Source organism: Myxine glutinosa, chromosome 1, assembly GCF_964187855.1.
Source record: "Myxine glutinosa chromosome 1, kmMyxGlut1.1, whole genome shotgun sequence".
NCBI lineage: Eukaryota > Metazoa > Chordata > Myxini > Myxiniformes > Myxinidae > Myxine > Myxine glutinosa.
In genome coordinates, this window is record NC_136261.1 from 12,253,521 (window position 1) to 12,279,082 (window position 25,562).

The window sequence follows — 25,562 nt, forward strand, 5'->3', positions numbered from 1 at the left end:
GGCTGGCACCGCATCGACATGTCGTGTAACTTGTCCGGTAAAGCTGATAAAAGAGATAATCACCAATGACGAAATACAGTGCTTTGTGGATGCGAGATAAATCAGTGCCTCTGCAGCTTACTGGTGCCTGTACGAGTTCCCTATCCAGCAGATGAAGTCTCCCGTGCAGAAGCTTCCAATCCACTTGGAAGATGAGCAACTCATCCTGTTCCAACCAGAAGATCTGCATGACATCGTCAACAATGGTCCACCGAAAACAAAGCTCACAGAATTCTTCAAGCTGAACCAGAATACTGAAGTGAAGATCACCTACCCTGATGTATTTAAGCACTTCAGGTGGGTGCAGAATACCTGGAAGAAGCGGGCTCATGTGACGAAACTGAATCACAGTGATGAGGATGCCAACCAGGCCTGCTCAGACATGATTGGAAGGATTCCAGTCATAAACCTGACTGCAAGGCAGAGCGAGCTTTTCTACATGCGGATGTTGCTTCACACGGTGGCCGGACCAAAGTCCTACAGAGACCTGAGAACCTACAATGTAGTGGAGCATCCCACCTACCAAGCTGCCTGCCTTGCCATGGGCCTCCTCGATGATGACTCCGAAATCTTGGACCCAGACCATCTCGGACCCAGACCATCTCAGACCCAGATGGTCCCAGATCATCTCGGACCCAGACCATCTAGGACCCAGACTGTCCCAGATCATCTCGGACCCAGACCATCTCAGACCCAGACCAGCTCAGGTCCAGACCAACTCAGACCCAAGTACCAACTCCGACCCATGAGTTTTTTTCAGTGTGGCTTATCTTCATTCTTATCATGAATTATCATTCTTTTAAAGTCATTTTTTTCCTAAATCCAAGTGGGACAAAAGTACTAATGATGAAAAAAATATTTTAAGTGGAAATGGAAAAGTAAAAGTAAATACATGTTGGGTTAAATACAGATTGAGGTACTGGAAACTCTGAAGGGGTCTGTGTTTCCTGACTTTGCTGATCATTTTCATGAGCAAGACCTCACAGACAAAGATGACCATGGCAGCCAGCTGGTCAAAATGATCAGTAAACTTTGTGTGCAGAGTGTGCTGCACCACTACGGGCGACCTTATACAGAAAGATATGTCAAAAACAATCAAATCTCTAAGCGGCACCAACTTACAAAAACAATTATTGTTTCTGGGCCAGTGAATGTTGTATGTGTACAAAACCTAGATTTTTTTTTCTTGGACTCTAATGAATAACATTAAGATTTTACTGGAGATGTGTATCATTGTTTTCAAAACCACTGTTGGTCATATTTATACTTACTAGCAACGGTACCCGCCCTATGGGCGGGGCTTCAATTGGGAGGCCCAAATGAAAAGGCGAAATATCAGAAATTGAAGGCTTATTTTATTTTAAACGATTCATATAAACATCCATTTCATGTTTCCTTTATCGTTTAAATGTTATAATCGTTTAAGTAATCGTTTGCGCCTCCAAATTGAAGCCCCACCCTTAGGGAGGGTACCATTGCTAGTAATATATAATGGCGATACAACAATTTTTACCGCTCTGCTTTGAGGAAGGGGAATGAAGGGGGAGGAGCGTGTTCATGTCTGATTGAAGGCTTTGGGTGGTGAGGGGCTTGAAGCCAGATTTTAATCTTACAGCCGCCATGTTGGTGCTCGCCGTCACTGCGAAGTACTTTCTGTTCTTTCTCACTGGTCCAGGATACGCCATAAAGATGCATTGGTGTGTCGTTTTCACTTTGCCTCTGTCCCTTGTGATAAAGTAATCACTTTGTCAGTGTGGCTGGAATCTCCTGCATTCACTATCCACCTTGCACTTATTTGCGGCCGCCATGTTGAAAATAATAAGATTTCTACGACGATGGCTAATGCACAGGATTTTTTTTTTTTTTTTGAGGGAGGAGGGAGGAGCACTAGCTGCATAGCTAATCTGTTTTGAGTTGGGCTTTATGCTATTGTCGCTTGATTCCCCGCAGAGAAGACCGGGAAATCACAGTTGCAATCGAGCGTTACTTCGAGGCGTTGTTCAATAGCAGATTTATTATCTACACGCGAGAGGAAGAGAGAAGAAGAAGAAGCTGGAAGCTTTTACCTGATGCGATCCCCGAGCAGTCTTCAAACCTGCAAAAAGTAATTCAAACGAAAACCGATTTTAAAAGTACAAAGAAAATAATTAAAAGATTTGTTCTAACGGAATGCCGGGACAAGAAAAACACGACGATAAAACTAAAACCTAATTTGGGATCCCACACACCAGACTTGCACACAGACACAGGAATAATAAATGGAATGAAAATAAATGTGGAATTCTTGCACCTAGCTTAACTGGCTGAAGTATCCTGTCAGGAACAGTATCGGCCTCAAACTCGCCGTCCGGACGCGGCTTCGTGCGCGCCAAAATGCTTTGCCGCCAAGAAGGCCTCGATTCGCCCTTGTTCGCTCGGCCCCGATGAAGGCCTCCTGCGCGAAGCGAACGAGCGTGCAGCCCGCTTGCTCCGCCGTGCAATGTCCTCACTAATTCGGCGGGAACTGCGATGCACCCAACGTCCGTATCAGAAGGGACAGAGGGTCGAGGGTGAAGGAAGGCTTGAGGGCAAGAGGACGGAGTAGAGGAATCGTGAGGGCAGTAGCGAACGAGGTCCAGGCACCAAGGAATCCAAAAACCGAGAGGGCAGAGAGAGAAATGTCGGTTTCTCTTCACCTTTTTATAATCTTCCCTTGGGCAATCAGCTGGCTCCTTCTTGCCTCGCCCCTGGCCAATCACAAGTCCTTCCTTACTCTGGCCTTTCATTGGTGTGATCTCCCCATCAAACCCCCTCGACCAATCCGTCGCGAGGTGGGCATGGCCTCAGCCTGCCTGGGCAATGTTTTATCGCCATGTTGGCACAATGCGTGGGCGCTTCCTGCCTACACTTCTGGTGAGTTTTATTGTGGGGGGAATTTAATTAGTATGTATGTGCTGTTGGGCCTGACTAGTGTCGATGGCGTAGTGCCATACGGGACAATGGATAAATCACCAGGTCTCACGAACAGGGGAATTGACATAATCCCTACTCTAGTTAGCACAAGGCCATCCTCGTATGACCACAAATATACACTTACGTGAACAAACCGCCTAAAATCAAATCAGTTCATCTTTGCATCATAGTAGATGTACCAACATTGGTCAATATCCCATCACTGGTTCACAAGTTATGACGGTACAGGATTTCTAGCTAAAATGACCTTTGACCTCTTAACCTGAAAATTAAATCGGTTCATCTCTACATCATTATACATACTTGTACAAGTTTGATTTAAATCCCTTCAGCTGTCCCCACACAGGAAGGAAAATTGATGAGAGGGAGTCGAATGTACTTGTTAACAAGAAACTTGGCTTTTGACTAACGTAGTCGTGTTCAGGGACAAGGGTAACAAGTACATTAGACTCCCTCTCTCACCAATTTTACTTGCTGTGTTTTTCTCTTTTTCAAAAGCCATATTAATCCTCAGATAATGAACGATACTCAGTTTGTAATAATATTTGAGGTCATTGCACTCGAGTGACCTTTTCGGTTTTGTCCGTCCATCTAATTTTTAGCTCACCTGGAATGAAGTTCAGGGGAGCTTATGCGATGGCGCGTCGTCAGTCAGTCCGTCCGTCCATCCATCAGTCCGTCCGTCAGTCAGTCCGTCCAGCCGTCAGTCAGCCAGTCCGTCAGTCTGTCATCAGTCAGTCAGTCTGTCCGTCAGTCAGTACATCTGTCCATAAACACTTGAAACTTCGCCGAAACTGCTGATGCGATTGCGACCAAATTTGGCACAAATGATATTTGTTGTGTTGTGACGAAAGTTTGTTTACGGCATAAAAACTTCGGGGTCTAAGGGGGTCTACCGGAGGTCAAAGTGGATCCAGGTTTGACCCCCCCAAAATAGGAATTTGCTGTTTCCTCTGAAACTACACACAATATTTCGATGAAACTTCAACACAACCTTAATCACCTGTGATCTACCAAAGTTTGTTTACGGCATTTAAAAAAAAATTGCCCCTTTGGGGGTCTACGAGAGGTCAAAGTGGATCCAGGTTTGACCCCTCAAAATAGGAATTTGCTGTTTCCTCTGAAACTACACACGCATTTCCAAAGAAACTTAACCACAACCTACATAATCCGTGATGTACCAACGTTTGTTCAAGGCATTGGAAAAGTTGGGGCCTGAGGAGGTACAGAGGGTGGGGGGGGGGGGGGAGGAGGGGGTCGGGGTTGCCACCCAAAATAGGTAATCCTCTTTTTGTTTGTTTGTTTAAAGTCTTATGATTATGTTAGTATGATTCTACATGCTTCTAGCAACCATTGAAATTGGTTTAAAATACCTTTAGTCATGTCGTATACTGATTATTCTACCAGGTGAGCACCAGGGTAGTTCCCCTATGTTTTCTCTTCCTCTGGTTCTATCAGGCTCTTGTTTCGGTTTCCAGTGGCAATTATTATCGGTCAAGCATCTAACAGCCATTCCTCGAATTGTTGGGACTAGCAACGGTACCCGCCCTGCGGGCGGGGCTTCAATTGGGAGGCCCAAATGAAAAGGTAAAATATCAGAAATTGAAGGCTTTTTTTATTTTAAACGATTCATATAAACATCCGTTAAATCATATCACACGCAAATCATCAAAATCTAAACAGTATCTTACTATAATTCACCAAATGTCCCACAGTGATCGATACACTATGATCGTGATCATGATCGATAATCGTGCTCACAATCGCTGTCGTATGTACTGCCGATATGTGTTTCCTTCAGTTGAAATGGGTTAGAATTCTCTCAAGCAGGGATTCAACCCGTGTCCTTATAAAAGGTCTTTGTCCGAGGTCACCGAGTCCGATCGGTGCAGCCGTGCAGCAATTGGTGCAGCCGTTTGTGCGGCACCCGGGAAAACAACATTGTCACAATGAAAACTGTCATCGTCACAATGAACGTTATGCGAACGCGAATGTTATGCGGGAGTCCAAACCTGAGAATGCTGGAGACCAAAGCTGAAATTGGGAAAACTAAATAGCCTATTTTACTTCTGGAGATCCCAGGATTACCCACCCAAAATATCGTTGCGATCGGTTCAGCAGTTTTTACGGTACCTTCAAACGGACAGACAGACAGACAGACACAGACATTTGGTGAATTATAGTAAGATTACTCATCAATTGCAAACTCATCAATGGAAATAAGAGATAAGGAAGGTCTGCCTCATCCTGGGAACCCCTAACTGGTGCATGAGATGTTTCTTTCTGAGATTCTCCCAAATTATGTGTCGAAGGGGCTTTGCTGGAATCTTTTTTGGCTTTTTCTTTCATGATGTCATTTCGATCGACCTGTACACGGAATGTGGATATTTTTGCTTTCGAATCCAAGTCGTCGTTGCTGCAATAAAAGGTGATTCTTTCAATTGGACTTTTATCAAGATCTTTCTTCAATCGTAGCCATGGTAGTTTGCCTGCACAGAAAGGAACAAAATTATTATCTCTATTATTTTATCTTATTATTTATAATTAAATTATAATTATTAAATAAAGAATAAAAAATTCTAATTAAGTTATTTTATCCTCTATCTCTTTGCTGATAACTCCACTCTCTGCCGCTCCATTCCTCATCCCTCAAATCGGCAGTCTGCAGCCTCCTCACTCTCTGCAGACCTGGACAAAATCACAGACTGGTCAAACAAGTGGAACATGTCTTTCAATGCTGACAAATCTCACACTCCTACTATGTCTCTCCGAAAAGACCGACTGGACAACCCTCCCATTTACTTTCTCAACAATCCTCTCCAAGAAGTTCTGTCGCTCAAGCTTTTGGGTCTCACTGTCTGCCATGATCTTTCCTGGGAAAACCACATTTCCAAGCTGGCCTTCAAAGCCAGTCGCCGACTGGGCATCCTCCGTTGTGTGAAGTCCTTCCTTGGCACACTTGAGCTCCTCAGGTCAGGTGAGGAGCTCCTCACCACACACAAAGCTTTCATCCGCAGCTCAATGGAATACTGCTCTCCCCTCTGAGCCGGTGCTCATGCCTCACACCTAGCTCGGCTTCACGCTGTTGAAACCAAAGCGTTCAGAATCATTGGAATCTCCCACGATGAAGCTGATTTTGAGGGCCTTTCTCTCTATCACCGCAGGCAGGTTGGTGGTCTTTCTGTCTTCTACCGACTCCTCCCCGACCTTGTTCCCCCAGCTCTCTCTGGGCTCTGTCCCCCAAATATTCCTTCAGGACGCACAAGATCTGCCGGCAACCCTCTTCTGGTGAAACTGCCGAAATCACGACTCTCTGCTCACCTTCACTCTTTCATTCCTGTTTTTCCCACCTCTGGAACAAACTCCCTCACTCTCTTCAATCCCACTCCTCCTCCAGGTCTTCAAAACAACTGTTCACCACCATCTCTTATCTTCTCCCTGTACTTGGAGTCTAGACAGGACTATGATCCAACCCAAAAGTGATGCACTTCAGTTTTGGGTGTAAATCAAAACCAAGTACCCTCAACTACACAAATTAACTTTAAAATTACTGTGTGTTCATGTTTTAGGTGCTCCAGAGGAGAGTGTTTTCAAGAGGAGGCCTCATCGGGCAAGGCTGGGAGAAGGCACTTTATGTAAACTTATCTTTCAGAATTGAAATGAAGCTTTGCTTGGCAGCAACCGGTCACCCCAAACTATGCTTCATGGAAATTGTTTAGTTATAGACAATATGATTATAAAATGTAAACATATTGTTATGACTTTTAGGGGAGGGGAATATCTAGATTTAGGTAGATCTGCATAGGTCCGGCTGTCGTGATTGGGAACCTCACCTGTAATAAGTTCTGTGTTCGCCCGGTTTGTCGGATTAAGAGTATACCTGTGATCATACAAGGATGTTCGTGTGTTAAATAGTTCTAGGGATCAAGATAATTCCCCTGTGTATCAGACCTGTGATCATACCTGTATCCCGTATGACAACACACCACATAGATTAGTTAGCCCCATTAGTGCACCACATCAATTACATCCCCCCCTTACAATGACCGACGATAAAACTGACCGGAAAGACAAGCAGGCAGCGGCCACGCAGTGGTACACCATGGCAACACATATCGAGCAAGGCAGGCTGGGAGCCATGCCCAGGAGAACCAGTGATTGGCCGGGGGAGGGGCGAGCAACAAACACCACACCGATTGGCAGAGTAGGGGAGGACGTGTGATTGGTCAAAGGAAGGGCAGAGAGCTTCTCCGTGATTGGGGGTGAGAAAGGTAAAGGAGCGACACACTGATGAGACCACGGCCAATCAGTGCGGAAGGCACGAACGAACGACCAACAAGCTACGCACTGGTTGGAGGGAAAGCGCTGGTGACGAAGAAGGGCGCGAAAGGCGAACAAGTAAGCGACGCACTGGTTGGAGGGGAAGCAAACTGACGTCAGAGGACCACCAGCACCAGTAAAACTGCTCGCTCGCCGGCATTTTCCTCTCTTCCCTTGGCCTCTTGCTCTGGACTGTCACTTTGTGTTGGACCTGTTCTTGCCTTTGGACTTTGGTGGAGAGACCAGCGCTGACGATCATCCTCCCCTGTTGTTCGTGCTCCTGGTGCCTGTGTGCTGTGCTGCGCGGGACGGCCCGTGACAGAGAAGGGTGTTCGTGCCAACCGGAACCGCGTCTGGACGCGAGCTTGGGGCCTGGACGGCAGCAGACAGATAAGACGCACCACATTCCACAACACGACGAGACATTTATTTTATTCATGCTCTCCCGTGGTTTCATATGTGAAGTCTGTGTGGGGACGTCCCAATTTAGGATTATAGTTATCTTCCGTCGCGTTCCTTGTCCCGATATTTATTAAATAAATCCTTTCATTATTTTCCCCTGTACATTTCACATTGTTTTCGGTTTGAATTATTTCCTTCAGGTTGAAGACGCCTGCAGCATCTTCATTCCATCTCGTGTATGATCCGCCATCAATGTCTACAATTTGAGCTATGTTTGTTTGATGCTGTTTTGACTTTCATAACTTTGACATTTGACAAATTAAATGCAAATTTTTATTTCCGTATTTTGTGGACAATAATCGTATGCTATCAGAAACGTTGCACTCGGAAAAGAATGAGTGAACTGCAGCAAGAGGACCAAACTATGGAATAAAATATCGATGCAAGTGACAAGTTACACTGTTAGCCGGTTTTGATATTTTATTGTCTTCATTTACATAATACATAAGCAAAAATAAATTCACTATTTTCCCACTTTACAATACACTTTCAGCACAGGTCCTGGACTCGGACCAAGTGGACTTGACTAACACTGGAATGAATGCTTTAACCCCAGTCTAACGGAGGAGGAGACCATTGGGAAGTCGAAAGTTTTTTTCACTAAAACACCTTTATTTAATTTTTTTTTTTTTTGTTGTATACAAGATCGAGGCTCGTGAAAGAGCGAACATTAATCACACAGAAAGACAAACAGACACACAAAACAAGTAACATCGGGAGCGGTAGACAAGAGGGGGAAGGACACAAACACAACATTTGAGAGCAGGGACCGAGAGACATGGAGACATCGAGAGAACTGTGGGAGGGAGAGGGCTTTGGGGGGAAGGCATGGGAAGGGGGGGGGGGGTGGGAGAGGTATAAAACATATGGACACTGCCAAGACTTCCAGGAAAGAAGTTGGAATTTCAAACAAGGTGGATCTGGGGTGAATTAGTGGGGGTAGAAAAGATCAAGGTTTTGGATGGGGGAAGATAAGAGATGGTGGTGAACAGCTGTTTTGAAGACCAGGAGGGAGGAGTGTGATTGAAGTGAGTGTGGGAGTTTGTTCCAGAGGCGGGAGAAAAGAGGAATGAAAGAGTGAAGGTGAGCAGAGAGCCGAGATTTTGGCAGTTTAACCATCAGAGGGTGGCTGGCAGATCTTGTGCGACCTGTAGGAATATTTGGGGGACAGAGCACAGAGAGAGCTGGGGGAGCAAGGCCGGAGAGGAGTCGGTAGAAGACAGAAAGACCACCTACCTGCCTGCGGTGAGTGAGTGAAAGGCCCTCAGAGATAGCTTCATCGCGGGAGATTCCAATGATTCTGAAAGCTTTGGATTCAACAGCGTGAAGCCGAGCCAGGTGTGAGGCAGGAGCACCAGCCCATAGGGGAGAACAGTATTCCATTGAGCTGCGGATGAAAGCCTTGTATGTGGTGAGGAGCTCAGGTGTGCCTAGGAAGGACTTCGCACGACAGAGGATGCCCAGTCGGCGACTGGCTTTGGAGGCCAGCTTGGAAATGTGGTTTTCTCAAGAAAGATCATGGCAGATGGTGAGACCCAAAAGCTTGAGCGACAGAACTTCTTGGAGTGGATTGTTGAGAAAGTAGATGGGAGGGTTGTCCAGTCGATCTTTTCGGAGAGACATAGTAAGAGTGTGAGATTTGTCAGGATTGAAAGACATGTTCCACATGTTTGACCAGTCTGTGATTTTGTCCAGGTCTTCAGAGAGTGAGGAGGCTGCAGACTGCCGATCTGAGGGAAGAGGAATGGAGCGGCAGAGAGTGGAGTCATCAGCAAAGAGATACAGAGGATTTTCCAGAGAGTCGGAGAGATCATTGATAAAGACCAGAAAAAGCACAGGGCCCAGCACACTGCCTTGGGGAACTCCAGCCTGAACGGGAAGGGGAGATGAGAGAAATCCATTCAGGGCCACACGTTGACTACGACCAGAGAGGAAGTCCGCAAGCCATGCATGGAGATTTCCATGGATACCATAGGAGGAGAGTTTGGTGAGCAGAGCTGGGTGCCAGACCGTATCGAAGGCACGTGATATGTCAAGGGAGACAGCTCTGATTTCCTGTTTGGCATTGAGGACCTCCATCCATTGTTGAGACAGCAGAAGCAGCATGTCCAGAGTAGAGTGACCTGGTCTGAAACCAAATTGATGATCAGAGATCAAGCCATTGGAGAAGAGGAAAGATTTCATATCCGAAGCAATGATGGATTCCATGACTTTGCTGATAATTGGGAGCAGGCTGATTGGTCTGTAGTTGCAAGGATCTGTTTTTGCACCTTTTTTGTGTAAAGGGGTAATGTTTCCTGATTTCCAGGATGCTGGCAGATGACCTTGAGCAAAAGATAGGGTGAAAAGAACAGAGAGAGGGTGAGATAGAGCGGCAGAGCAGGATTTTAGGACCCGTGGGCTGATGCCATCTGGTCCAGTTGCAGAATCAGAGTCGAGGTTTGACAAAAACTCCTCCACCTTGTCAGGAGAGAAGGTCACAGAGTCCAGGAGCAGTTTCGTTCGACTGGGAAAGGTGGGAACAGAGAGAGATGGGTTTGGGACTAAGGATTTTGAGGCAAACACAGAGTTGAGGCATTTGGCTTTGTCACGTGCGATGTCAACTGTGTGGCCATTTGAGGTAAGGGAGGGGATGGAGGGGGAACAAACACCAGAAACGGATTTGACCAGACGCCACCAGGATTTGGAGGAAGGAGACAGGTTTGAGAGTTCATTCTTGAGTGAGGAGAGATAGTGCTTCCTGGCACTCCTGAGGGTAGACACACACTTGTTCCGAGCTTGGTGGAAGGAACTGAGATTTCCTTCAGTTGGATTAGCCTTCCAAGAGGCAAAGGCAAGTTGTTTCAGGGCAACTGCCTCACCACAAGATTCAGTGTACCATGGACGGGAGGAAGGGTAAGACAACTGAAGGCGAGATGGGATAAATCTGTGCATGAGAGAGATCAGTTTGCTTTGGAAGAATTCCCAGGAAGAATTGATGTCAGAGGCAGTGGAGATGGGAGACCAATCCAGACGATTGATGGCTGCTTGAAGACCGTCCCAGTCGGCCTGAGTGAAATGCCAGACTCGTCGACGCTGAGGAGGCTCTCTGAGAATGGCCAGAGAGATGTCCACTTTGACAAGCACATGATCAGAAGAACCGATTGGAGCAGAAGAAGAGCAGCAGACATTAGCAGGGAAGTTAGTCATAACCAAATCTAGAAGAGAAGATACTCCATTGGCTGAGATCCGGGTCGGGAAATTGACAGATTGTGTCAATCCCAGTGAGTCACAGAAGTCCTTTGCTGAGGTGCCATGACTGGTGAGAGAGGAACCCACACCCAACCAGGTGGCATGATGACAATTGAAGTCACCACATATGAGGAAGAGAGAGTTGGGATGAGTGGATAGAAGTTGGTCCATGTTGTCAGACAGTGAAATGTAGATGGAGTCATCACTGTTTGGGGGACGGTACAGAACACATATGAACAAAAGGTGGGAGCGGAGAGGAAGCCGTAGCCAGAGGTACTCCTGGGGGTGAGGAGGAGAGAGGGCAGTGCAAGGAGAGTGAGGAAGAGAGTTTTTGATAAAGATAGCCACCCCACCACCAGGCCGAGGCTCAGGTCTATCATACCGGAGGAGGGAGTAACCAGGAAGAGATATTAAGGAATCAGAGACATCTTGAAGGAGGAAAGTCTCTGTTAAGCAGATCAAGTCTGGATTGTCAGAAGCAACCTGTATGGAGAGATCAGTCAGGTTTGAGCGAAGGCCCCGGATGTTTGAGGTCCATACCGTTAATGAAGAGAGAGGGGGAGCATCGGGTACAGGACAGGGGAGGGGAGGAGTAGGGTAAGATGAAGGATGAGAGGGGGAGGTAGGGAGAGCAGTTGTTAGTGTGTCAGCGATTGCAGAAGAGTTCCAAGAAAGGGAAGGATGAGGAGGATGAAAGGTTTGAAGGTGAAGGGATGAGGCACAGTGAGGGGTTGTTTGAGGGGGGGCAGAGGAAAGAAGAGGGTTGGGGGGGGTGGAGGTATGAGATAGAAGGGAGACGAAGTGGGGAGGAGGCAGCTTTGAGGAGGAGGGGAGAGGAGGGAGAATTGGAGAGGAATGGTATGGGGGGAGATTTGAATGGGAGGGGTTGGGGGGGAGTTTTGAAGGGGAGGAGTGAGGGGGGAGTTTAGGAGGGGAAGGGCAAGGGGGGAGTTCAGGAGTGGAAGGGCAAGGGGGGAGTTCAGGAGTGGAGGGGTAGGGGGGGAGTTTAAGTGTGGCGGGGCAAGGGGGGAGTTTAGGAGTGTAGGTGCAAGGGGAGGGATTTGGATGGGAGGGGCAAGAGGGGAGTTTAGAAAGTGGATGATTAATGAAAGACGAACATTGAAAACAAATTGGGTTTGTTGTGATTTTCAAGTTAGCAATCCGGTTCAGAATGATGGAGGAGGGATGGAATGAATGTGAATTTAGACCATGTAGTGAGGGAGACGTATAAGATATTGAATTTCTTTTTTTTGAGGTGGAATGAGTTGGAGAGGAAATTGAGAAAAGCCTTTTAAATAGGAAGAAAAACAGCGTGTTGTAAAATACCACTGAGTAAAACACTGAAGGGGAAAGGTTATACATATTTAAATAATATTTAAACAGAACCGTGAACAATCTTATGTGCACAAAAATACCAACGGGGGGCTCCACCACGAGTCACGTGAAGGGCAAACGGTGGATGGCAAGGAGTTAATGGGGGCGGGGCGAACAGCACACCTGGACAGAAAATACAGGATGAGTCAACAGTACACGTGGAGAAAGGAAAATAAATGTTTTTGGTTTTTTTTGTTTGTTTGTTTGGTTTTTGGGGGTGGGGGGGGGGGGGAGGTGGGGATTTAGAACGTTAGACAGAGTATTATGTTCGGGGTAGAAGGGAAAAAAACTAAGAGCCAAGCAAAACACGATTAAGATAACAAACACCGACGGGGGTACAACTACAAGGCCGTACACGAGGAGCAGAACACGATTAAATAATTACAAGTTACAGGAAATTCAAACCAAAAGTAACTATAATCAAAACAATAACGCATGGACGATAAAATAACGAGTTGAAATTTGACAATCTATCTGGGGAAATGGGGGAGAAACACGTGGTCGAAGAACGAACGAACGAACGAATAAGAATGAATAAACGAATGAGAACAGAGAAGGAAATGTTTTTTTTTTGGATTTTTTTGAGTTGTGATTTACACAAGGAAGAGGGCTAAGGGGTGAAAAGATTGGGAAAACAGAGAACGAAAGTTATTGGATCACAAAAACACGGACCGCTGAGAGAAAAACAAAGCCTCAAGGTTGTACAGTGTTCACTGTACAACTACAAGGCCTCAAAACACGACCCGAATTAACACGATTTTCAATACAGGTATGAAAGATTTGCACCGAAAATCTTCGTCGGGAGACAATATATACACCATAAAATAAATAGTTATAACGAAAATACAAATGGGAACAATTACTTAACTTCGATTTTGATGGATAGCATGGAGAGCTGAGAATAAACGAACCCTCGCCAGCAAGACCGGAAACGGAAGTCAATATCAATAGTTAATATCCTAATCATAAAATAACATCCTAATCATCAAAATAAAATAAAGTCAGGAGACGACGATGGTTCATGAGCGAGGAGTATTCAATGACAAAGGACGGACTATAACCGAAACATGCCCGGACGGGCCAGGCCCGGAAATGTCAAAACGAAGGTTACTGACCTTGAAATGAGATAGAAAATAATGTATAATCAGTTATGAGGTTAGATAGCTACACAATACCGAAAAGTCGGTGAAAAATGAAATGGAAAAAAAAAAAGAAAAATGAAAAATCGAGCTCCGTGGGGCTAGACACATGACATTGGCCTAACCAAATACCGAAACCCCTGTCAGATTCCACCAAACCCCTCGGAGAAGATGTAGCTTGAACTGGATTACCCCCTAAAAATACATCTTTTTCGGGCGTCGCTCCGCCCACAATGGGTGCAATACGCCCACTCTACGCAGGACACAACTAGATAATGATATCAACCTCCCACCCAAGTTTCATCAAGATCGGATGATATCATCGGGTAGTTATGCTGCGGACGGACGGACGGACGGACGGACGGACACACACACACACACACACACACACACACACACACACACACACACACACACACACACACACACACACACACACACACACACACACACACACACACACACACACACACACACACACACACACACACACGACGAATATAGTGGTGACTTGATAACTCGTGAACCAATACATAAATATTAAATAAGTAAAAGCATTATACGACAATATGCAATTTGGTTGAGAAATGGTTGGGGACACGTTTAACAAAATGGCCACGAGTCAGCCATCTTGGATCTGATCTCAAAAGAAAATGACGTACACATGTAAGCAGTCTTTCATGATCTGTGTGCAAAGTATGAACAAGATCGGTAAATGCATGTCTGAGAAATGGTCGAGGACGTGTTCAACATCGGGTTTGTTTTTTTGTTTTTTTAGAACAAAAATGGCCGCCAGTCAGCCATATTGGATGTGATCACGAAGTCAACACGATCAGCCTCAATAAGAAGACACGCATTTCAGACCAAGTCCAACGGGGGCTAATAAAAAGTAACCTGTAATGTACTGTATTCACTGACGATGGTCGGAAATCGAGGGGGAAAATTGGACCTCATCAGTCTTTTCTTCCTCCTTCTCAAGCACATTCACTCTTTCCAGTTCCATCAAGTCGTTTGGCAGTTGTTCACTGTGCGATTCCAGCATTTCGATAACAGAATCATGATGCACATCATCAAACCCAGATACCTTTGCAATCTTCTGACAATGCACATGGGGAACAACATTCTCAAAAGTTCTAACGTCGTTAACACACTTTCTGAGCCTTTCCTCCATACACTGATCAGGCACTGCAGTGTGATCGCTATTTTGTGAAACATGTGATCTAAACTTTCTTTTCCTGGACACCACAATGTACACGATGAGCACAACAATGATCACCACAAGAAATGCGATGATGGTGAAAGGAACCGCATTCCCTGTAAAACAAAAACAACAACAATTATTATAAATCATAAGTAAACACCCAAAATATTACAGATTTAATCCGTTTCAGGATAAACAACGTCCTGGGTACAAACACCTTCCATCCGAATCAGGGATACCAAGTGTGTTTGTGTAGAACCTGTTTTAGGTGAGCGGTAGGCACCACCTACCAGACGAACACACACGAACACACGAACACACACACACACACACACACACACACACACACACACACACACACACACACACACACACACACACACACACACACACACACACACACACACACACACACACACACACACACACACACACACACACACACCATTTTAAAGCTCATCATCTCTCCAGTCAAACTGAAGTCATGATGTGGATGGTGCAGTTTTTGTGAAGCAAAGATCAAACAAGGTCAACGTCACATGATGACTTCTCAAACTTATGTCGTGATAAACCATTACCCACAGAATCTCAGATGATATATATATCAGCCTCAATGCATAATGCAGCCTCAACTCATATATGGCAGAAACATGATGTCGGTGTCCAAATCAACATTGGTGTCCAATGTCCAATCGTGGTGGTCACGGTTACGGTCTGGTCAGTGTCGCCTTTTCAGCTGGACACTGCTCCATTTGAAGTCTGTCTATCTCCCGGTCTGTACGTGGTGCTCACCCCTCGCCTAAATCATCAGACAAATTTGAACAAGCTTGCTAATGATATTAAAGTTTCACTAACTTCTGGCAGCGTTGTTAACATGCTGTGCATTTTATGTGGCAGCAAGGACGTTACAATGGAACCAAGCCCAGTTAAGTTAACACGGAAGAGAAGACGACTACCACCGAACTTTCCAAAATTTGTCATTAATATACAGGAAAAGAAACACGACATAATGACAATAACACCGAAGCTTTTCATGCTGTTCTCTTCAAGGTGATTCACAGCAGAGACCGGAAGAGGTGAGAACTAGTGCATTTATAAGCATGTCTAAGTAACAGCGACACCGATTGGTTCTTCTTTCATGACGTCATTGGTGTTCTGAACGCCCATTGGTGGGCTCAGTCACCAATGTATGTCCCGGGCTCCGATTGGCTGGAGTCATCGACGACGCACCATTTGCATCATTACCCTGGACAGCGGCAGGCGAAATACCTTTAATCTTTCTGTGTTGAAAGGGAATGAGAGAGAAGGTACAAATTCCTTTTGACGACACAATGTAGGGTCCGTGTCATGGATGAAGTTTGCTTCTAACATATGTAGATGTAACGTACTCCGACCTCGGCTCAATATCTCAAACATATCTGCATTGTACTGGTCTGCACTATCGGGGTTGGCATCCAAGTGGCATGCAATGGCAAAAGAAGAAGAAGAAATGGTCGACGGTCCTTGAACATTCTTGCATGCTCGTGCCGGTTGTGTCTTCACTCCCAAGCTTTTTTGCTCGAATCGCCAGGGGGGCTGTTTGATACGATCAGCCAACCTTAGGGTTGTACGGCCCACGTACGGAGCTTCACATCGGCACTTATACTCATATTCTTGGGTAAAATACCAGGGGCACAGAAAAGGCACTTTTATATAAGGGTATGTGCCATGTGGCAAAGTAGAGAAAAGAACGGACATTCCATAACTTTTAGAAAATGTAGAAGAATAGAAAATCAGGGACATTCAAAAAATCTCATGTGCCTGCTGGACAAAATAAAAATGTGCAAATTCCTTTTGACGACACAATGTAGGGTCCGTGGAATGGATGAAATTTGCTTCTAACACATCAACGTACTCCGACCTCGGCTCAATATCTTGAACATATCTGCATTGTACTGGTCTGCACTATCGGGGTTGGCATCCAGGTGCCGTGCAATGGCAGAAGAAGAAGAAGAAGAAATGGTCGAAAGTCCTCGAACGTTCTTGCATGCTCGTACCGGTTGAGTCCTCACAAGGACCTTGTGTTCTGAGGAGGAACCAAGTAATGTTCTAGAAAAGTTCATGGAAAGGGCGCCAATTTGATTCATACACCTGCATGAAGAAGTAAATGTTCGAGAAAAGTTCATGGAAAGGGGTGCCAATTTGATTCATACACCTGCATGAAGAAGTAAATGTTCTAGAAAAGTTCATGGAAAGGGGCGCCAATTTGATTCATACACCTGCATGAAGAAGTAAATGTTCTAGAAAAGTTCATGGAAAGGGGCGCCAATTTGATTCATACACCTGCATGAAGAAGTAAATGTTCTAGAAAAGTTCATGGAAAGGGCGCCAATTTGATTCATACACCTGCATGAAGAAGTAAATGTTCTAGAAAAGTTCATGGAAAGGGTGCCAATTTGATTCATACACCTGCATGAAGAAGTAAATGTTCTAGAAAAGTTCATGGAAAGGGTGCCAATTTGATTCATACACCTGCATGAAGAAGTAAATGTATTTTATTTGCCAGATGTAGGGCGCCCCTTTATTGGTGGAAAAAGAGAAGAGTGTTCACATCGACCTCAATTGCCTGCGGCTAAAGCTAGCCAACAAAAAGGACAAGTCACTAGCCAAACATCCCCCATGTGAAGCAAGCTTTGAAGAGCATGCAGAATGAGCATATTGGCAAACCATGATGTGGATGTCATCACACACAGCCAAGCCAGGTATTGGGTTCCCAGAGCAACATGGTTGGGGAAAAGCAGGATGATAAACTTGTGGCTGTGTAACCCAAGGGACCAATGGCCTTTGAGCTCCTAGGAGGACTCATGTGTTCCTGTTCCAGAAGGAGTAGATGTGTCATCAGTTGTGTTTGTAGTCAGAGCAGTCTTCCTCGCACAGAACTGTGCACATGTCATGGAAATGACGACTGTGGAAACCAACATTCGACTGACAGGGAACAAGAGCATCTGGATGAAGATGATGACGACGGGTGAAGAGTGAAGGGTTGTTTGCAGTTGTACTCTCATATTGATTCTAAAGTTAATTTAAACTGCCAGGAAGTATATAAGTGTATCGAAGGAGTGGCAAAATGTCACGAGATCTGCATACATAATAAATGGATAGCCACGAATGCATTTTATACTGTATATACATACAAACAAAACATAAAATATGATGGATGTTTCAATCATCATCATCATCGATGCAGATTACAAAGAGTGGCATCACGTGGGAACCATAGCTTGGATACAGAGATTGTACACATTCACAGATTGTCTTTGCCATGATCAATGGATGAGAAGGAGGGATGGATGGATGGAAGGAAGGAAGGATGGATGGATGGATGGATCTATCGAAGGAATCATTTCGTTACCTCCGCCACCAAAGGTGGATGAAGGTTATGTTTTCACCCCTGTCTGTCTGTCCGTTTGTGAACAAAATATCTCAAAAAGTTGTGGATGGTTTTGGACGAAACTTGGTGAACCGGTCGTGTGTCTGAAAAGGAAGAATCGATTCAATTTTTGTGAAGATCTGAGTATGGATTCGGATATGAGAATTATTTAATTTTTAAGTGATTCTTCACCATTGGGAGATGGGGCCAAAAACTATACATAGCAGGACATCTCAAAACGTTGTGGACGGATTTGGACGAAACTTGGTGAACCGGTTGTGTGTCTGAAAAGGAAGAATCGATTCAATTTTTGTGAAGATCTGAGTATGGATTCGGATCTGAGAATTATTTAATTTTTAAGTGATTCTTCACCATTGGGAGATGGGGCCAAAAACTATACATAGCAGGATATCTCAAAAACTTGTGGACGGATTTGGACGAAACTTGGTGAACCGGTCGTGTGTCTGAAAAGGAAGAATCGATTCAACTTTTGTGAAGATCTGAATATGGATTCGGATATGAGAATTATTTAATTTTTAAGTGATTCTTCACCATTGGGAGATGGGGCCAAAAACTATACATAGCAGGACATCTCAAAACGTTGTGGACGGATTTGGACGAAACTTGGTGAACCGGTTGTGTGTCTGAAAAGGAAGAATCGATTCAATTTTTGTGAAGATCTGAGTATGGATTCGGATATGAGAATTATTTAATTTTTAAGTGATTCTTCACCATTGGGAGATGGGGCCAAAAACTATACATAGCAGGACATCTCAAAACGTTGTGGACGGATTTGGACGAAACTTGGTGAACCGGTTGTGTGTCTGAAAAGGAAGAATCGATTCAACTTTTGTGAAGATCTGAATATGGATTCGGATATGAGAATTATTTAATTTTTAAGTGATTCTTCACCATTGGGAGATGGGGCCAAAAACTATACATAGCAGGACATCTCAAAACGTTGTGGACGGATTTGGACGAAACTTGGTGAACCGGTTGTGTGTCTGAAAAGGAAGAATCGATTCAATTTTTGTGAAGATCTGAGTATGGATTCGGATCTGAGAATTATTTAATTTTTAAGTGATTCTTCACCATTGGGAGATGGGGCCAAAAACTATACATAGCAGGATATCTCAAAAACTTGTGGACGGATTTGGACGAAACTTGGTGAACCGGTCGTGTGTCTGAAAAGGAAGAATCGATTCAACTTTTGTGAAGATCTGAATATGGATTCGGATATGAGAATTATTTAATTTTTAAGTGATTCTTCACGATTGGGAGATGGGGCCAAAAACTATACATAGCAGGACATCTCAAAACGTTGTGGACGGATTTGGACGAAACTTGGTGAACCGGTTGTGTGTCTGAAAAGGAAGAATCGATTCAATTTTTGTGAAGATCTGAGTATGGATTCGGATATGAGAATTATTTAATTTTTAGTGATTCTTCACCATTGGGAGATGGGGCCAAAAACTATACATAGCAGGATATCTCAAAAACTTGTGGACGGATTTGGACGAAACTTGGTGAACCGGTCGTGTGTCTGAAAAGGAAGAATCGATTCAACTTTTGTGAAGATCTGAATATGGATTCGGATATGAGAATTATTTAATTTTTAAGTGATTCTTCACCATTGGGAGATGGGGCCAAAAACTATACATAGCAGGACATCTCAAAACGTTGTGGACGGATTTGGACGAAACTTGGTGAACCGGTTGTGTGTCTGAAAAGGAAGAATCGATTCAATTTTTGTGAAGATCTGAGTATGGATTCGGATATGAGAATTATTTAATTTTTAAGTGATTCTTCACCATTGGGAGATGGGGCCAAAAACTATACATAGCAGGACATCTCAAAACGTTGTGGACGGATTTGGACGAAACTTGGTGAACCGGTTGTGTGTCTGAAAAGGAAGAATCGATTCAATTTTTGTGAAGATCTGAGTATGGATTCGGATATGAGAATTATTTAATTTTTTAAGTGATTCTTCACCATTGGGAGATGGGACAAAAAATGATACATAGTAGGATATCTCAAAAATTATGGATGGATTTGGACGAAACCTGTTGGACAGGTTGTGTGTGTGACAAGGATGAATGGATTCAATTTTGGTGAAGCTCGGGATCCGGATCCACCTAAAATAATTTTTTAAGTGATTCTTCACCATTGAGTGATATGGCCAACCAGGCGGGGGGTTTGCTCTATACTGAGTGCCGTTCTAGTTGGCTACTGAATCTAGTGTAAGATATCGTGGATCAGCCTATGATGAGGAGCAATGCACTGAATCCCCTCCAACAATAATTGTCCGTGGCGCTTTCATTCTGTTCAAATGCATCATTTAAATTGGATGTTGGAGACATGGGCACTAATTGGTTGTTTAGACGCGCACAACTAAACGTCTGTTAATCTCCCTTCCTAAATTGCTATTTAAACGCGCAATTAGTTTTGCTCGTACAAATGTGTTTTTTCCAACGTTTAAGGGTTAGGTGTGTGTTAGCAAGACGCTCTCCAAACGCCTTTGGTAAATTCAGCCCGTAGCTATTGAATCCTGTAATGGTAATGATACAGTAAAGATTTACCTGTATGACACGCCTCTGTCTCACGTCTTTCAGGAAGTCGAACACTCAATTTGGTTTGTGAAATGACACGATATGGGGAATCACTTTGATCCACACAGGTAAAGATCCCAGAGTCCAATGAAGTGATGTTTGTAAGGAGCAGAGATACGTTGCCATCATCTGTGTTTCCATCAACGACAATCAAACGATTGGAGAAACGAGTGTTGTCTTGGGTTTGGATAATGTATCTTCCATAATGTACCAATATCTGGAAGAAAAACAAATTAAATCAGCAGGAGATTTTTATGGATTACCAAACAAAACAATGATGTGTGGATGGAAAGTGGATTTGGATTATATGCTCAAAACAAAAGTATAAATACATTCATAAACCGTAATTAAAACAAGTACAGATACATTCAACGTCCACTGCCCCCATGCCAAATAATGAAATATCCTCCAGCGCGGCATTGCTGGGGCACCTGCGGCAGTGCAGCGCATAGAGACTGTATTGGGTGAGAGACGTGTACAATAATTGATTAATTGCATAATTAAAATCAATAAATAATGATCATAAAATTTTTTCTTAATCAATTGGATAATACCATAACTAAACCACTAGTGCTTCATCTGAAGCTGTAAATTTTAGAAAATGAATTAAATAAGTCATTGATCGAAAACATTAAATAATTAATTGATTAATCAATAAAAAATTAATCGATTAATTGATTAATCAATAAATCAAAAATATCCTTTATAGCCACATCACTTGGTCACTGTCGTTTCCAAATATCAGCTTCCTAGCTCAAAAGGTGCCTGAGATATTGGCCAGATGGGAAAGAAAATAAATAAATGATTAATAATGAAAAAAAAAAAAGTCATAAAATAATCAAATAATTAATCAATTGGCTTTTAAAATACCTAAACCACCACCGTTTCATCCAAATCTGTAACTTCAAAAAATTAACCAAGCCATTATTCCAATAATTAAATAATACATTGATTAATTGATTAATCAATAAATCAAAATTAGCCTTTACAGCCAAATTACTTGGTCATTGGCATGTCCAAATATCAGCTTCCTAACTCAAAAGGTGCCTGAGATATTGCCCAGATGAGAAAGGAAATAAATAAGTGCTTAATCGACAATAATAATAAAATAAGTAATCAATTACTTGATCAATCAAAAAACAAAAAATACCATTTTTGCCAAAGCACTTGCTCGCCATTGTACATAAATTTCAGATTCCTAGCTCAAAGGAGATATCACCTGGACAAACAAACAAGAAACCAGAGTGAAAACTGAGTGCTCCCTTTCAGCGTGTTTTCATTTCCGGAAGGGGACCTGGCAATGACGTCATGCAGTGCCTGGAGATGGCATAGGAAAGGAGCGGTGTACAATATTGTTATGTTTGTGGGGGTAGGTGAAGAAATGCCATAGTGGAGCTAGGATTGTATCAATTAGCATGGACCACGTGCGAGTCGGAAGCCAATCTCGATGTATTTAAGAAGAAAAACTGTAAGCTTAAGATCCTACGAGTCCACCTCCTCCTCTGGAAGGATCCACCTCCTCTGGTGATCTCTACTGCACCACCACACTTGGCTACAGTAGCTCTGCCCCTTATCGTGCGAGTGCTATCGGACAAGTTGAACAGCCGAATGGCCAACATAGGCCCACGAGTGTCCACGAGGGTGCGGCCCACCATCAATCTTTCGGCCCCACTAGCCCAAGCTGACCAATGTGGTGCACACCATTACCATGGCCTCAGACCTTGGAGGCACGGTCACAGTGCCTCCAGCCATGTCCCCTGCACCTCCACATCATCCCCCAGTCCAACCAATTGCAGCCTCTCAGAACCCAACCACATGTGACCTCGCCCAAAGTCTAGTTGACAGTCGTGTTCCACCAGGAAACTCAATCCCAGAAGACACTGGTCGCACACCTCGGCCACGCACACCACCACATTGACCTCCAGACTGCCCAACTCCATATCCACAACCTCACGACCCAATGTTGAAGCCGTCGCCCCCATAGCCAGTTGAAGGCTGTCCTGCTAATCTATCAATTTTGTCCCAGCCTCCAACACTTTGGTCTAACACAATTGGATTAATAATGGTGTCACTGGCCCCAGTCTTCACCATGGCTTCACAAAATTCTCCCTCAATTTTACATCAAACCCTCAAATTACCCGTGCCAATTTTTCCACAATTCACTACTTTCACCAAAGAAGGGCGCTTCTCCACACACTTGCCAGCCGAGAATGGCCCCGTATGCTCGGCTCGTTCTAGTTTCCCAAACAGCCGAAAGTGGCCGGACCAACCCTAGGCAGTGACCTTCTCTTCCCTGTGGTCCTTCGGGAGGTCCTCTCCTCTCTGAGCTGGGAAGCATGTTGGGAGGTTGGTGCCGAGGTGGTTCCCGACCATACTGCTGCGAGTGTCCTCTTCTCACACACCTAAAACAAGTCCCCATGAACGGACTCCTCGGAACCCCAGCCGGAGCACCGCTTACTCCTGGGCCAACCCGACGCAGACTGGGTCACCCCGATGGTGAACCCGCCGGACCACACCGCTGTGACTCACCCACTGCAAATTTACCCCTCGTCAAATTTGACAGTTGGCGGCTGATCCCCCTTAGCATTCGGGTAATGCCCGATTCTTCCTGCTTCTCTTCCTGATCCCGTAACTCCACCTGTCGTACCGCCACAGGTGACCTCTCTGGTGCACGATTCAACCTCTTTAAAAAGGTCAGTCTCACCGCGCACTCAGCCGCTAGGTGCACCGTGGCCGGTTCCTGCAACTCCACCAGAGTTCGGACCATGGGGTCAGAAAGAGGAGCCATAAATCTCTCTATTGCCAGCTTTTCCCATGCCTGTGCTGGTAGGTCCCGATAGGCAATCCTCACAGATTAGTAAATATGCTGGGCGAGCTCGTGCAGTGTTTCACTAGATTTTAATTTACGATGTAGCAGCTGCGCCCAGACCAGGATGCACCTTGCACCTGTCCCAAACCTATGGTTCAAGGCATCGCAAATGCCCTTACTGGTCAATATTCCATCTGGGACCACGTTGAAAATGTATGCGGCTGGCCCCTACAATGTCGCCACCAGATTCTCCATGCGTTCTCGCTCCCTCCAACCATTGGGCTGGGACACGCATTCAAATTGCGTCAGGAATGCCTTTAAACTCCCTGACCCATCAAAATGTACAAGGGGGATGGTTGTTCCCGAGGCTCCTTTCCCCGACGCCTCCATGTCCGAATCCAGCCCAGGACCAAAACAGCCCCCCAGCTGGGTATTCAATTTTGGAGCCTCTTGTGGCCAAATGTGGCTTGTGGTGAGGGTTCCCTGGGTCACCTTCATCTCGTCTTGAAGATGCTTAATGAACTGACCCACCTCGTCTCGCAGACTCTGTTGGACTCGAGCAACCTCTCCTTTGATTGTATTGTCCCAGGTATTCAGCCACTCCTGCAACATCTCATCTATCCTTTCCCCAGTCAATTGTGGCCCCCACAGGCCTTTGCCTATAAACACCCGCTCTTGTTCTGTTGCACGGGTTTTCCAACTCTTTTACCTCCTCTGTCAAACCACCACCCTGGTGCTTCAAAAGTCCCTCTCTTGGTTGTTGCATTCTGGCATCCACACAGGTACAATAGCCTTCCAGGTTCTTATCTACCTTGTCAATCCTTTTATTTGTTGACCCAATTATGTCTTCCAACTTTTCCTCCATTCAAACAGCCTGGGTTTTACCCTCTTCTATTTTTAATTCCATCCACTTTCGTTTTAGTTTAAACTCGGATACCATTTCTTTCTCTATTTCCCCAAATCGAGTCTCCAATTTCATCTCGAATTCTCCCAGCCATGTCCTTCATTTGACCCTACATTCTTTTCTCTATTCCATCAATTCGTTCCCCCAATTAATTTGTCATTTCCTCCTTAATTTCAAAAACGTATTTGTTTGGTGACGTCATTTATTTTTCCCTCCATTCGTTCATTCATTCCCTCAATTTTTCCCACCAATCGTTCAGTTTGCATATTCATTTGTTCTTTCATATCCCTCATTTCATTCCTTTGTTCATTCATTTGATCCTTCATTCCATTTGTATTATTATTCACTTCCATTAACAATTTAAACATGGCCTGGAAAGTCATCGTGCCTGTTCCCTGCGTCTCAGGCTCTGCCATTGCGGGGGCAGGGGTACTGATGCTAGGAACGGGGGAAGTTCCAACCCTTCATCCTTCCTTCATCCTCGCTGCTTTCGCGTTGCTCCATTTCATGCACGTCCGCCATTACGTGCACAGCAGCTTTTTCCCCATTCGCACGCTTAATCTCTTCAGGAAAAAAATATATTATCTTCAATTTCCACGTGCTGTCCGCGTCCTCCCAATACCAATTCACTATAAATTTGGAAACCTCGGACACTATGATCACCCCTCCCTCCGAGACCCTAACCCGAACAACCTACAAATGGACATAAAATAAAATGTCCATTTCGTGCTGGCACTTAACTTTGGCCTCAAAATGACACCTTTTTGAGGAGGTTGGTGGCCGTTAAAGTTAAATGCTCAAAGCGTGCCTCGCAGGAAGCTCAAAATGGTGGCAATGCCGCGAATCTAAGGCTCTCACTATCGAGCCTGTGGTAAGCTCGCGAGGACTGCCTCCTTCCTCCTCCACTGCCTGGATGAGCACAACGCGGCCTTCAGCTCCCTGGTGAGCACAACGCGGCCTTCAGCTCCCTGGTGAGTCCAACAGTCAAAACCTCTCAATAGCTGCCGACACCACCAAGAGCTCCTCACCCTCCAAAACGCACACCAAACTCAGTCAGCACAAAGTCGAAAAAAATAGCGCAGCCTTCTTGTCCAAAAACGAGAGAGATCCACC

General features: G+C 44.8%; 1 protein-coding gene across 1 annotated transcript in view; it reads right to left on the minus strand.

Annotated features, from left to right (window-relative positions):
- Positions 1-13,922: 13,922 nt before the first annotated feature.
- LOC137418273 (uncharacterized) overlaps positions 13,923-25,562 on the minus strand; it is a 52,219-nt gene continuing 40,579 nt past the window's right edge. The window contains exons 4-5 of the mRNA XM_078782418.1: positions 20,707-20,953; positions 13,923-14,831 (exon numbers count right to left, since the gene is read on the minus strand). Coding sequence (XP_078638544.1) covers positions 14,428-14,831; positions 20,707-20,953 — 651 coding nt within the window. The 3' untranslated portion in view covers positions 13,923-14,427. The remainder of the gene's footprint in view (positions 14,832-20,706; positions 20,954-25,562) is intronic.